This window comes from Dictyostelium discoideum, assembly GCF_000004695.1.
Source record: "Dictyostelium discoideum AX4 chromosome 2 chromosome, whole genome shotgun sequence".
Lineage (NCBI taxonomy): Eukaryota > Evosea > Eumycetozoa > Dictyosteliales > Dictyosteliaceae > Dictyostelium > Dictyostelium discoideum.
In genome coordinates, this window is record NC_007088.5 from 8,370,754 (window position 1) to 8,385,776 (window position 15,023).

The window sequence follows — 15,023 nt, forward strand, 5'->3', positions numbered from 1 at the left end:
ACAACACCACCAACAACAACAAATGCATAATCAACAACACCAACAACAAATGCATCATCAACACCAACAACAAATGCATCAACAAATGCATCAAATGCATCATCATCACCAACAACATCATCAACCACAAATTCAACAACAGCAACATACCTCACAACAACAAACTCCCCAACCATCCCCACAACATACTTCAAATGCTATTTCATCAGTTTTATCGATGTCTGGTTCAGTTTCTTCAGATTCTATCCAATCACCATTATATGAAATGCCACATTCACTTCTTTCACAGCAACAACCTCAAACTCAACCTCAAACACAAACTCAAACACAAACTCAAACTCAAGCTCAACCTCAAACACAACCTCAACAACATCAATTACAATCTTCAAATAACCAAATTAATTCATCTTCAAGCGGTATTCCAATTCCTCCAACACATCAACCTCAACAACCAAGCCAAACTCAACAACAAAACCAATCAACTTCTCAACAACAAAACCAACCAACAACTTTACAACAATCACAATTATCACCAAGTCTTAATAATAATGTAAATAATCCAATTAGTAGCCCATCAGATGACCAAACTCCAACAACCCAAACACCTTCATCAGTTGTTGGTTCACCAAAAAATAAATCAAAGAAATCAAAAACCTCAACTACATCCTCATCAACAACTTCAACCAATGGTACAACATCAACCACATCAAATACCACATTAAATGGTGCATCATCATCATCATCGTCAACATCATCATCATCATCCAATAAACAAAAGAATAAAACTAGTACAAATGGCGTAGGACAAAGTCCATTAGAAAGCTCATTGAATTCATTAACCAAAGAACAATTGGTTCAACTATGTACACATTTCTTAGAGGTTGAACATCCTGATTTAATCCAAGAGTTTGAAAATGCAATGCCACCACCAGATCTTCATGATATCATGCAAGAGTTGGATGATCTCCAAAAGAAATATAACAAACTCTATCCAAACAACAAATTTTGTTATGATAATCAATCTTATAACCGTGTGAAAAGTGGTTTGGCCTCTTTTAAAAAGGCATTAATTGAGTATGGCGATAACTTTAAAGAGAAGAGTGGTTGGGCCACTTTATTACAATATGTAATTTTGGCAATTCCTTACGCTCTTCGTATGCCTCTTTGGGATGACGAAAAGAATAATGCATCCAGAATATCGGCATTAAGTAAAATGGATGTTTTTGGTAAGGCTGCAGTCAAAGGTTTACTCCAAAATGATATACCCCTCGAGAAATGGGAAAGACATAGAAATAGTTTACATCCTCACTCTTTCTATCTAAAATGTACAATTGAAGAGATCGATAAATGTATTGAAAAAAGAAGAAAAAAAGAAGAAAAATCTGATAAACAACAATCAAAAAAAAGAAAAAAATTAAATCATATTAATGGAAATAATACTAATACCACTACTACTACTACTACTAATAATAATAATAATAATAATAGTAATAATAATAGTAATAGTAATAGTAATAGTAATAGTATTAGTAATAATAGCAATAATAGTAATAATAATAATAGTAATAACAATAGCAGTAATGGCAACAACAACAACAACAACAACAACAACAACAACAACAACAATAATAGTAGTAATAATATGAATAATATGAATAATAGTAATAATATGAATAGTATGAATAATAGTAATAATAATAACATTATGAATGGTGTTAATATGAATAGTGGTAATATACTCAATAATATGCACAATAATATGATTAGTAATGGTATCGGTAATATTAGCATGAACGGAAGCCTTCTACAAATGGGTATGGGCAATGGCGATATTAATATTAATAAGTATTTGTAAAAAAAAAGAAAAAAAAAAAAAAAGAAAAAAAAAAAAAATTAAAGCCAAACCAAATCAAAATCAAACCAAATCAAAATCAAACCAAATCAAAATCAAACCAATTCAAAATCAAACCAAATCAAACCAAATCAAATCAAACCAAACTCAAATAATTATTTATTTTACTCTTCAATCAATAAATCTATTGATAAAACCCTATAAAATCCATCTTTGATCTAAAATTTATTCAACTTTTTTTTTTTTTTTTGTAAAAAAGAAAAAAAAAAAAAAAAAAGAAAAAAAAAAAGAAAATAATAAAAAATAGATTAAATAGTTGTAAATATAAAAAAAAAAAAAAATTCACAACCATATCGAATTGATATTTTGGTTTTATACTCCAAAAATAAAAAAAATAAAAAAAAGTTTAAAAGTTATTTGTTTTTTTTTATTTTTAAAAATCTATTTACTACTTTATCTTTCAATTTTTTTTTTTTGTTTTTTAAAAATTTAATAATACTGTGTTTCTGGCTTGGTATCTAAAACCACTTTAATTATCAATTTAAAATAAATTTATTTTTGTAAAAAAAAAAACAAAACAGCTAGAATTAAGTGATTATATATATATATATATATATATTTGGAAACTTTATTTAAATATTTAATTTTAATTGTTTTAAATATTTATTAAAAAAAAAAAAAAAAAAAAAAAACTAATTCATCATAAAAGTTTTATTAATTTCAATAAAACTTGGAATTGAATCTAAATCTAATAAATTTGGGTTGAAACCATCACATAAATGTAATTCTTTTAAAGATGAAGGTAACGAATTTGTAGTGATTTCTTTTTTAAGATTATAAATAAATAATTTTTTCAAAGTGTTTGGCAGGATGTTTGGTTGAGTTATTGGATGACTGTAACCTTTTAATTGAATTTCAGAGATATTGGTACAATGAGATAGTGAACCAACATCAATTGGTTGTTTAATATCGTATAGAATTAATTTTTCAATTGAGTTTGGTAAAAAACTAATATCCAATTTATGAGAAAAGTCATCATAACAATATAACCATTTAACATAAGGGATTGAATTGGAGGGTATAGGTTTTATAATATTATATAAATGTAAAAATAAAATAGATCTTGGTATAACATTTTCATCTATTGAATGAGAGAATCTACCACATAGGAATAATTCAGTGACAGAGTTTGGTATTGAGCCTGGTTTTGGTGGGTATTTAATATCATACATTCCAAGTTTTTGAACAGAACTTGGAATGATTCCAGAGATTAAGGGTTGATTGAAACCATTACCAAGCCTAAGATATGTTACAGACAATGGAATTGAACCAATTAAAAGTGGATATTTTAAAGAATAAAGAAATAATGAAACCACATTATCTGTAATTAAACCCGGTATTAATTGTTGGTCAGGTCCACCATCAATATAGAAATGTTTAATATTGTTTGGTAGCTGTCCAATGATTGATTTAATATTAGCTATATAAAGTGTATGAACTGAGGAGGGAATTATAGCGGATGAAATATTTTGATTAAATCCATCATATAAATAAAGAAATTTAATTGAGTTTAATGGTAATTTAACAGAGGAAATAGTTGATTTAATTTCAAATATATGAAGTCTTTCAACTGATTGTGGTATGATTTCACTTGTTATCTCTTGATCGAAACCATCTTTAAAACATAAACCTTTTATGTCATTAGGTAGTGATTTGTTTGTTAGTGGATATTTTATTTTATGAATATGGACCGATTCTAATAAGGTTTTACATAAACTATTTCTAGTTGGAATCATATTTGAAGTTATTGGATGATTAAAATCATTTAAAAAGTATAACCAACGTACACTATCTGGTATTGATTGTCTTGATAATGGTTCTTTAATTTCACCAATGTATAAAGAATGAATTGAATTTGGAATTATACCTTGATCTAAACTAAATTTATAACCACATTTTATATTCAAAAATTTAACATTGTCTGGTATTGAAAATTTTGTCAACGGTTTATCAATATCACCAATATATAATTTTTCAATTGATTTTGGTATTACTCCTTCCCCAATTTCATATTTATATCCATCACAAATTATTAATTTTTTTATATTTTTTGGTATTTTTATTAATTCTAAATTACAATTATTTCCAATTGATAATTTACTATAATCATTTTGAATTATTGTTTCATTATTATCAATTTTAAAAATAATATCATTTACTAAATATTATTAAAATATATTAAAAAAAAATAAAAATAATATTAATATAAATAATTATTATTTTATTTTAATTATATAAAACTTTTTTTTTTTTTTTTTTTACCTACATTTTAATTGTTTATTAATCATTAAATGTTTTAAATTTTTTCTATCTTCAAATGGTTTAATATCAATGGTTGTAATTGATTTAATTGAACTATTAAATAAATCTATTGATTCTTTATTAAATGAAATATCAAAATCATTAAATAAATTAAAATTGCTATATTTCCTACGTGAAATTATTTCATTTGAAATTTGATTATCTTTTAATATTGAAATTAAATTTAAATTTTCTTTATCATTATTATTTTCTTCATTACAATAATTATCACTATTATTATTATTATTATTATTATTATTATTATTATTATTATTATTATTATTATTATTATTATTATTATTATTATTATTATTATTATTATTATTATTATTATTATATTTTTTTAATAAATTATTTATAACAATTTTGTCATTTTCTAATTCTGATTTATTTTTTAAACATTTAATACGATTTGATTCTAAAAAACTATTACATTGTTTTATTAAATCTAATTCAACTATTGATAAGAGATTATGAAGTTGTCTAAATTGATTATTAATTCTCTTTATGGTTGAATCATGTCTTTCTGTTAATAAATCCATACAATCATCTAATTGTTGCATTAAAAAATCATCTAAATCCATAAAGCTTGATAAAGTATTTAAGTGTTTATTTTTAAAATCTTTAAATATTGATTCAATTTTTTTGTAACATATTGATAAAAAACTATGACCTTTATGATTAATCGTTTCATTATTCTCTCCCTCATCATTACACATACATTTCAAACATAATGGCATATTATTACAATTTTCACAAAAACTTATAATTTCATTTTGATGAATATTACATTTACTATCATTTTCATCCTTTTTATTATTATTATTATTATTGTTAATATTCATAATTATACATGTTGTTAAAAAATAAAAAATTAAAAAAAAAAATCTTTGTAAAAAGTCGTCATCCAAAAAAAAAAAAAAATCTTTTAAAAAAAAATTATTTATCACTTTTTTTTTTTTTTTTTCATTTTTTTTTTTTTTTTTTTTATATTAATACAAAACAATTTATTTTATTTATTTAATTGAATTTTAAAGGGATACTATTATTATTGGTATTATTATTATTATTTTGTTGAGAAGTTAACATTGGTGAATTATAATAACTACCATTATTTGTATTAACCATTGGTGAAGAATTTGAAGAACAATTATTATTATTTAAATTATTACCATTAGTATTACCATTATAAGTACCATTTGTTAAATCGAAATGATTTGATTTTAATAATGAAACAACTTTTGAGAAAACTTTTTCAGCTGCATCTTTACCCCACATAAAGTCCAAATGTTCATAAGAGGGTTCTTCGTGAACCATTACAACTCTATCACGTGGTAAATGAGAGAGGAGGGCTTTAGTATTTGGAAGATTATCACTACCACCATAAAAGAGAGCACATTTTGTTAAGATTTGAGCAGGATGATAACCAGGAATTACACGACCATGATAACGATGAGGTTTCTTTGAGTTTTCATTTGGAGTGATACCCAATAGGATATCATCAAACATTTGGAAACGATTAGTTTGAATGATTTGAAACCAATGTACGACCGATTTAACCGAAGTATAGGAGAAGATATGAGAGTATAACATCTTCTTCTCTTGTTGTGAGATATTCTCGGTTGTCCAACCAAAGAGGAATCTAACTGAAGTATCAATCACACGAACAAATACATCCTTTGGTAAGAAATTTCTCCAAAATATAGTGCTTGGTAACATTGATTTCTTACCAAAGAGAAGGAAAATGAAATCTGGTCTACTTCTAGCCAAACTGTCTATCATTGGGTTACTAAATCCCTTAACGGTTGCAACTGGAGCCAAGGCGATGAAAAGATTAATCTTTTTTGAAATCACAGTATTGGTTGATAGTGCTGCCCATCCTTGTGCTGTACCTTGTGAGAATCCAATATAGGATATCGATGGTGCACCAGTACGTTCACAAATGAAATTTACAATTGATGGATAATCATAACGTACCAATTCATCCAATGACCAATTCCAAAATCCCTCTTGATTTGGTGTATAGTTGGTATGTTTAAAACTATACTTATTACCACGATTATTACCCAACCAAACATCAAATCCTGCATCTGCCAATATGAATGGTAATGAATCCTTTGGATCACTTCTACATAACCATGCCTCTGATGTTTGCATAAATCCATGCATTATAACTACAACTGGTTTACCATTATAAATTGAAAAATTTGATGTTGATGATGCTGATGACATCATATCTGTTGATGTCATATTATTATTATTGTTATTATTATTACCGCTTGAAGTTGTTGTTGTAGTTGTTGTGTTTGCATTTGAATTATGAATTTCTTGATCAATATCGACATGTTGTTGTAATTTTTGTGCTAATTTACTTTTACGATTAGTAGTTGTTGTTGTTGTTGTTGATGATGATGATGTACCATTACTATTATTGCTAGATCTACTATGATTATGATTATTATTATTATTTGATCTTGGTGAAGTTGGTGGTGAATCAGGTGGTGTATTAAATTGCTTTGGACCAGTGATTCTATGAAGTCCTAAAATGAAACCATCTGGTGTTGTTACGAAATGTTCTTCAACTGGATATCCTCTTGCTGTGATCATTTCAATTGCATCACGTTCTAAATCTTTCTCTGCTTCTGTGGCATCTTTTGATACAGGCTTACTAAAACTAATATTATCAAAATAATATTTAAATGGTACAAATCCAAATATAGTTGTTACAAAAAATCTTGTGATTCTCTCTGCAATCAATATTGATAATGTTAAATATAATTGACTCCATCTCCATATTGTTCTTAAAATACTAACAATAATTAATCCCATTATTTATTATTTATTATTATTTATTATTTATTATTTATTGAATGTTTTGAAATTCTACATTAATTATTTAACATATAGTTTTTTTTTTTTATTAATATTATTTTTTTTTTTTTTTTTTTTTTTTTTTTTGTTTTGTTTTGTTTTTTTTTTTTTTTTTATAAAGAAAAATAAAAAAATAAATTTATTAATAAAAGGCTCTTTTTGTTTTTATTTATTTATTTATTTATTTTTTATTTTTGTGTGTAACTTTTTTTTTTTTTTTTTTTTTTTTTTATTTTATTATTAATAAATTAATAATTACCTAAAAAAAAAAAAAAATAAAAAAAATAAAAATAAAATTTAAATAAAAAAATAAATTATATTAAAATATTTACTTTGTTGTATATATTTCAGAAAGTTTTGTTGATTTTTTAATTTAAAAAATATTATCGGGTTTTTAAAATAAATATCTTTTTTTTTATTTTTTTTTATAAAAATAAAAAAAAAAAAAAATAATAAAAATGGGTGTTATGTAAATGTGTGTTTTTAGTGTGCGTGGGTTTTTTATTTTTTTATTTTTAAATTTAATGATACAAATTCAAATAATTAATAGATTTATTTGATTTAAGTTTATTTTTAGAATGAAAAATAAATTCTATTAATATGAATGAATTTCACACACAAAAGTGGTATTTTTCCACCAAAAAAAAAATAAAATAAAATAAAATAAAAAATGTTATTTGAATGTGATAAAAAGAATGAAAACTATTTTAAAAAAAAAAAAAAAAATAAAAAAAAAAAAAAATAAAAATAAAAATAAAAATAAAAAATAAAAAAAATAAAAATAAATTTTTAAAAAAATGGGAACAAAAAAAACAAAAATAAAAAAAAATGCACCCAACAACGTTTTTGTTTGAATTAAAATTTCACAAAATTATTTCTTTTAACCACAAAATTCCAACTGTTTAAAAAAAAAAACTGACATATGAAATTTCATAGGCAAGGCTGAGGAGTGAGGACCTTTTTATTTTTGTTACATATAATATAAATAAAGACACAAAGATCAACGAATGGCTATGTTTTTTTTTTTAATTAAATTCAAAGCCAGTTTTTATTTTTTTACAAATCAACAACAACAACAAGATTTTAATCAAAATCACCTCCAATATTTTTAACTCTCAACAATAATTTAATAAATGTGTAGTATACTTTTAATTAGTTTAATATTTTTTTTCTTTTTTTTTTTTTTTTTTTTTTTTTTTTTTTTTTGAATTAGCAAAACTTTAAGTTTTTTGTTGATTTATTTTTTGTAAATCTAACAAGCGAGACAAAATAAAAAAAAAAAAAAAATAGTGTTCGTTGGTAAAATAAAATAAAATAAAAAATAATAGAATAAAATGGACCAAGTTTTTAAATTTATTTAGAAATAAAATTAGATGGTATTTCAAATATTTTAAAACTTCAAAATTTAATAAAAATAATTTTTTTTTTTTTTTTTTATTTAATATTTTGTTTAATTAAATATTAAATATTCTATTTAATTTTGTATATTTTCTTGGACTATTTTAAATGGTAGTAAAGTGTTTTTGTTAAAATTCTTATTTTTTTAAATAATTAATGTCTTTATTTTTTTTTTCTTTAAATTTATTTATGGTGGATTGTACCTGTGATGATTGAGATATGTCTGTAAGTAACCAACAAGTCATTGCCCATCACTGAACTTTCTACTTTACTATTTACACAAAAACACACCAAGGCTGTTTTTATTGGCCACCAGGATAGGAAGCATAGCAAGATCCAACTGATTTGTAAAATTAAAAGTTATTCAGCCTAATACTATTCATTGATATCACTTATTTGTGGGATTTTGAAAAAAAAAAAAAAAAAAAACAACTTTCAATTTTTTTTTTTTTTTTTTTTTTTTTTGCCAAATGAAAAACTCGAATGTTTTAAATGTTACAAATTAAAACTTTATCAAGCGAAAGAATATAATATATCTTTTAATAATGGTGATATAGGTGAAGATAATATATAATAATAATAATAGTAATAATAATAATAATAAAAATCTAATTTTTTTTTTTTTTTTCTTAAAAAAAACTTTTATTTATTTGAAATTTGATTATTAAATAAACGTAATAAATTTCTTTCCAACATTGCAATTGTAACTTTACCAATTGTTGGAACTAAAATTGATTTCTCTTGGATTGATTCATCAACATTTAAACAACCAGCGAAATTTATAACAATAGTACCATCTTGAATTAGGTCAGAGTTTACTTTATAGTTTGGAGAAGGTACACCCAATATTAGGATATCAGATTTTGAGATTGCTTCTTCACGTGTAACATTAGTTTCAGACATTTTAATAGTACCATGTCTTTTACCAGACTGAAATATGATGATGCCATTGATATCGATTGAATACACTATCGCACCGTCGTTTGCCAACATTGCAGCCAATGGACGACCCACGATTTCACTACGATTGACGATTGTCACAGTCTTACCTTTTAAATGCTCACCCATTGCTAATGATTTATCGTAGATTCCTAAATTATCAATTATCTTTACCATTGCCAATGGTGTGCATGGTATGACACATTTCTTGGTAGCGGTTTCGCCATCCATGAAACGAATGTTGTGATAGAGATTGAAACGATTTTGGGTTGATAAACCTTCAATATCCTTAGTTGGACTAACAACATCTTGTAAATAAGAATCCATCATACCTCCAAATACTGGATAATAAACTAAAATACCATGTACACATGAATCATTATTTGCTTCTATAATTAAATCCTCTAAATCAACTCTTTCAACTCTTTTCAATATAAATTCAATACCATCTTTTTGACATGCTAATTTTGTCCATTTTGAATAATCAATTGCACCTTGATCATCACTTGTTAAAAATGCAACAACTCTTTAAAAAAAAAAAAAAAATAGGTTAATTATTTTTAATTTAATTTTTTTTTTTTTTTTTTTTTTTTTTTTTTTTTTTTTTTCAGATTCGTGAAGGTTTTTTTTTTTAATATTTTAAATTACCTTGGTTTCCAACAATTTTTTGTAATTTGTTGTTTAACTTCCTCCCTAAAAAAGTTTGCAATGGGTGTAACATCAACCTTTCCTTTTTTATTTTGCATAATTTCTTTATATTCTTCCATTTTTTTTTTTTTTTTTTTTTTTTAATTTATTTATATGTACAAGTGCTTGTTTATTTATTAAAAAAAGATTTTTATTATTTGTAGATAATGAATTATTTTTTTAATGAGGTGGTGTTGGTTTTTTTTTTTTACAATAATGAAAAAAATTAATAAAACACTAAAAAGTAAAATAAAAAAAAAAAAATGAAATAAAAAAAAAAATAAAATAAAAAAAAAAAAATAAAATAAAAAATGTAAATAGGCGAAATCGGCGGTGTGTATTAAAAAAACTAAAAATAAAATTCATTTTTTTTTTTTTTTTTTAAAAATTATGGTTAATGCTTAAACAGATAAAATATAAATCACGAAATCTCTTTTTTTTTTAATAATTATTATTAGTGTTAAAAATAAAAAAAAAAAAAAAAAAAAAAAAAGTTAGACATATTCTGCCTTTATAAATATACAGAAAAAAATTAATTTCTTTTAATCATTTTTTATTTATAAATATTTTTATTTTTTATTTTATATTTTATTTTATTTTTTTTTTTCTGGTTTTAGTTTATGATATTACTAATTAATATCCAGAATGAAAACCACTTTATCAAATCGAATTTTTAACCCTAAAAAATATTTTTTTATTTTTTTTTTTATTTTTTTTATTTTCCTAATTCTTCTAATCCTAGTTCTATTAAGATAAAAAAAAAATATCTTAACTGACTTTTTCAAAAAAAAAATAAAAAATTAAAAAAAAATAAAAATAATTATATATTGACATAGTGATTTTTCAAATAATTTCATATTTTTTTTTTATTTTTTATTTTTTTTATTTTTTTATTTTTTTTTAATATTAACCCAAATTTTTTTTTTTTTTACAAGTAATTAAAAAAAAAAAATATAATTAAAATCTTTTCCCACACATAATCATTACAAATAACAAATAACAAATAATAATAATTTAATTATTAAATTATGATAGAAGATAAAGAAAATATTGAAAGAAAAGAGGGTACAGAGGTGAAAACCACTATTGATATAAATATTCAAAGTATAAAAGATGATGAAAATGGTATAAACGCAGCCATTGTAACAGAGAGTATAACACAAGAAATTAGTACTGTTTCGCTTCAACAAAATAATTCCGATAATAATAATAAATTATTGAGTAGTAGCGAAAATTCAATTAGTCAATTAGAACAATTATTATCAAAAGATGAATTGATAATAAATAATGAAGATAAAACAAATCCATTAATAATAACTACACAATTAGATAATAAAAATGAAGTAGAGGAACTAGTAGTAGAAGGAGAGGAAGAAGATAATATAAAACAATTAACAAAGAAAGAAATTCTTGGTGTTTTATTAGTTGATAGTTTTTCAAATTTTTATATTCAAGATAGTATATTATTCCCACAAAACCAGACGGTAGGTGTTGATGGTGAAATAGAGAAAACTACAACAACAACAGGAATGCCAACATTAAGTAATGATATAAATTTAACATCACCAACTTCAATCATTGGAAATGGTTATAAAGATAATGAAGTTACAAGTTTCTTAGTGAATGCTTTTCATTATCTTTCAATACCAATGACAGTTTTAAATTATCTATTATTAACGAATAAACAATCGATTAGTTCAGCAACTATATCAACATCAACATCAAAACAAATTTCAAAAGTTTCTTCATTCAGTTCAATTACATCCTTATTACATACACCAACATTAACAAGTTCAACATCAAATAGTAATCTATTAAATATTGTGGATTCTTCAAATTTTGAAATTACACCAACACCTTTATCACCATTAATATCACCACAGCAAACTACAATTACATCGAGCACCACCACCACCACCACTGCAATGTTAAAACCACAAAAAAATAAAGAAAATATATTACCAAATAAAGTTGATAAAAATATAATAATGGAATTGGAAATGTTATATGATAATCATTATAATATGGAAATATTTGAATATTCTAAAAAAATTTCTCAAGCTCAAAATGATATAGATACAAAGAGTAAACTTTATTTTCAATATCTTTCAGATTTAACAAGGCGTTCACTGGCAATTTGCCCACCAAAATATTCAGATTTAATTACATCTTCATCACAAAACTCATCAACTTCAAATCAATTTTATATAACTATTCGTGAATCTGTTGAATATTTTTTAATTCAAAATTTATTTCATCAGTAGGTTATTATTTTTTTTATTATTATTAATTTTTATTATCATTTATTAATTTTTTTATCTTTTTTTTAAAAAAAAAAAAAAAAAAAAAAAAAAAAAAAAAAAAAAGTTTATTCCAAATTGACTATGATTTGGATTATCAATTTTCAAAAAGAGTTGAATCATTAAAATTTATAGAATTATCACATTTAGGTGTAAATAATAATAATAGTAATAATGGTAATAATAGTGGTGGTAGTAGTAATCAATTCAATAAAGAATTATGTCCAACATTATTAAAAATAAATGTTTATCAAACACCAATTGATAAACAAAGATGTTTAGCGAGAACATTAGTAAAACTTTTAAAAATTAATGGAGGTGAAGAATTATTATTACCAAATTTAGTTTATTTAATACTTTTATCAAACCCACCAAATATTTATTCAAATTATAAATTTTTGGAGAAATTTATTGATCATGAAACTCAAAATCCAATTTATGAATATTCTTTCTTACTATTTTCAATGGCAATTCAATTTATTGAAAAGTTAGATCATAATCATCTTTCAATTGATCCATTATATTTTCAATCAAAATTATTTGAATATAATCAAAAAAACAATAATAATAATAATAATTTAGCTGCTACAACAACAAATACAACTACAACAACTACAACTACAACAATAGTTAATAATATTAATAATTTAGAAATTTCAAATAATAATTTATCAGTTCAATTTTCAAATTTATTAATTAATGAACCAGATTTAAATAATAGTAATAATAATAATGAACAATTAAATAATTTTTTAACAGATAATGAAAATAGATTTAAATTATTTAAAGAGAATAATAGAATTCAAACAATGATTGAATTATGTAAAAGTCAAATTACAGAAAATGAAATTGAAGAGTTATTATTAAAGTTTATATCAATTTCATTGATTAAAGAAAATCCTTCTTATCATTCATTGATTAGATATTCTTTAAAGAGATTTTTCATTTATTATTTAGGTATTGAAAAGAATGTTTTCCTTTCAACAGAGATGCATACAATTGGTGCTTTACAAGATGATAATCAAACTAATGGTACTCAATTGGATTTATTACCAGATGGTAGTTTAGCAAATAATGCAAATAACAATAGTTCAAATAAAGATAGAGCAATTAAAACTGCAAAGATTGCAGGTGCCGCTGTAACTGGTGCTGTTTTGGTTGGTATGACTGGTGGTTTAGCTGCACCTTTTATTGGTATGATGTTAAATTTCGTTGGTGCTGGTAGTATTGTTGCTGGTATAACGGGTGCAACTGGTTTAAGTAGTGCTACAATGTTATCAGTTATTTTTGGTGCTGCTGGTGCTAAAGTCTCTGCCGGTGCTATGATTTCTGCAACTAGTGGTATTAAAGATTATCAAATTCATAAGATTAAAAGTCAAACTTCATTACATGCAATCATTGGTGTCTATGGTATTTGTAATGATATGGGTGGTGTTTCAGATTATTATCAAACCAAATCTGTATGGGATAGAGTCATTAGATCGGTAACCGATGATTATGGTGATATTTTCATTGTTGAATGGGAAAAGGAAGTAATGTTAAAATTAAAACAATTGGTATCAGAATATCAAGGGACCATCGTTCAAGGAGTTATTAGATCCGCTGCAACCAATATTATCTCTCAATCTTTAGCATCTGCATTGGTACCATTATCAGTTTTAAAAGCTGCATCAGTTTTAGATAATCCATGGTCATTATTAAAAGATCGTTCAGAAAAGGCAGGAAAAGTATTGGCTCAACAAATTATTGATGGTTATTTTGGAAATAGACCATTGACTTTGGTTTCAACATCAATGGGATCAAGAATGGTTTTCTATGCTTTGGAGGAACTTTATAATCAGTCTTTAACTAATCCAAAAATCTATTCACTCATTGAATCGGTTGTTTTCATTGGTTCACCAATAACATCGGATCAAAAACGTTGGAGTAAAATTTTAAGATTAATAAGTGGCCGTATGGTTAATTGTTATACACCCAATGATTTACTCTTAAAATATGTTTGTCGTTCAATCAATTGTTTATCCGATGGTATTTTACCTGCTGCTGGTGTTGCACCAATTCATATACCTGGCTCAAGTTTAGTAATTGAAAATGTTGATCTTTCAAATCTTGTTAAAAGTCATTTAGATTATGAAAAAGAAGAAATACTTTGTAAAATTTTACAACATATTGATATTAATAATATTAAATATTGTTTACCAAAAATTTCACCATTATATAGTGGTAAGGTTTATGATATTTAAAATTAAAAAATAAAATTAAAATTATTATTATTTAAAAATGTTTTTTTTTTTTTTTTTTTTTAAAAAAAAGAATAAAGAAATAATAAAATAATCTTTTTTTAAATAATCACTTTATTTTAAATTCTTATTAATTCAAATAAATTATATTGTCTACAATAACATATTTTTATCTTTTTTGTTATTTTTTTTTTTTTTAATCAAAAATCTTTAAAATATAATAATATTGGAATCTATTTGAAAATCAGTTTGTTTTAGTAATTTTTTAAATAAAAAAATTTGATATTAAAATGAATTCATTGTAATTTTTAGAATTTATTTATATATATTTTTAAAAAAAAAAAAATAAAAGAAAAAAATTTTATATATTTATAT

The 15,023-nt window shown here is 23.3% G+C and overlaps 5 protein-coding genes across 5 annotated transcripts; 2 read left to right on the plus strand and 3 right to left on the minus strand.

The window, feature by feature from the left end:
* Positions 1-94: 94 nt before the first annotated feature.
* On the plus strand, positions 95-1,855 carry DDB_G0277787 (hypothetical protein; the record flags this gene model as incomplete). The annotated part of the gene is made up of 1 exon (XM_637367.1): positions 95-1,855. The coding sequence occupies one exon, from the start codon at positions 95-97 to the stop codon at positions 1,853-1,855; it is 1,761 nt and encodes a 586-aa protein (XP_642459.1).
* A 689-nt stretch (positions 1,856-2,544) lies between these two features.
* On the minus strand, positions 2,545-5,058 carry DDB_G0277767 (hypothetical protein; the record flags this gene model as incomplete). The annotated part of the gene is made up of 2 exons (XM_637368.1): positions 2,545-4,070; positions 4,179-5,058. The coding sequence occupies 2 exons, from the start codon at positions 5,056-5,058 to the stop codon at positions 2,545-2,547; spliced, it is 2,406 nt and encodes an 801-aa protein (XP_642460.1).
* A 175-nt stretch (positions 5,059-5,233) lies between these two features.
* Positions 5,234-7,042, minus strand: DDB_G0277723 (carboxylic ester hydrolase; the record flags this gene model as incomplete). Its single annotated transcript, XM_637369.1, has 1 exon — positions 5,234-7,042. One exon carries the CDS (start codon positions 7,040-7,042, stop codon positions 5,234-5,236), a length of 1,809 nt encoding a protein of 602 aa, XP_642461.1.
* Positions 7,043-9,124: 2,082 nt separating this feature from the next.
* On the minus strand, positions 9,125-10,188 carry thfA (methylenetetrahydrofolate dehydrogenase (NAD+); the record flags this gene model as incomplete). The annotated part of the gene is made up of 2 exons (XM_637370.1): positions 9,125-9,947; positions 10,070-10,188. The coding sequence occupies 2 exons, from the start codon at positions 10,186-10,188 to the stop codon at positions 9,125-9,127; spliced, it is 942 nt and encodes a 313-aa protein (XP_642462.1).
* A 948-nt stretch (positions 10,189-11,136) lies between these two features.
* DDB_G0277789 (transmembrane protein) lies at positions 11,137-14,651 on the plus strand (the record flags this gene model as incomplete). Its single annotated transcript, XM_637371.1, has 2 exons — positions 11,137-12,368; positions 12,476-14,651. 2 exons carry the CDS (start codon positions 11,137-11,139, stop codon positions 14,649-14,651), a joined length of 3,408 nt encoding a protein of 1,135 aa, XP_642463.1.
* Positions 14,652-15,023: the final 372 nt, after the last annotated feature.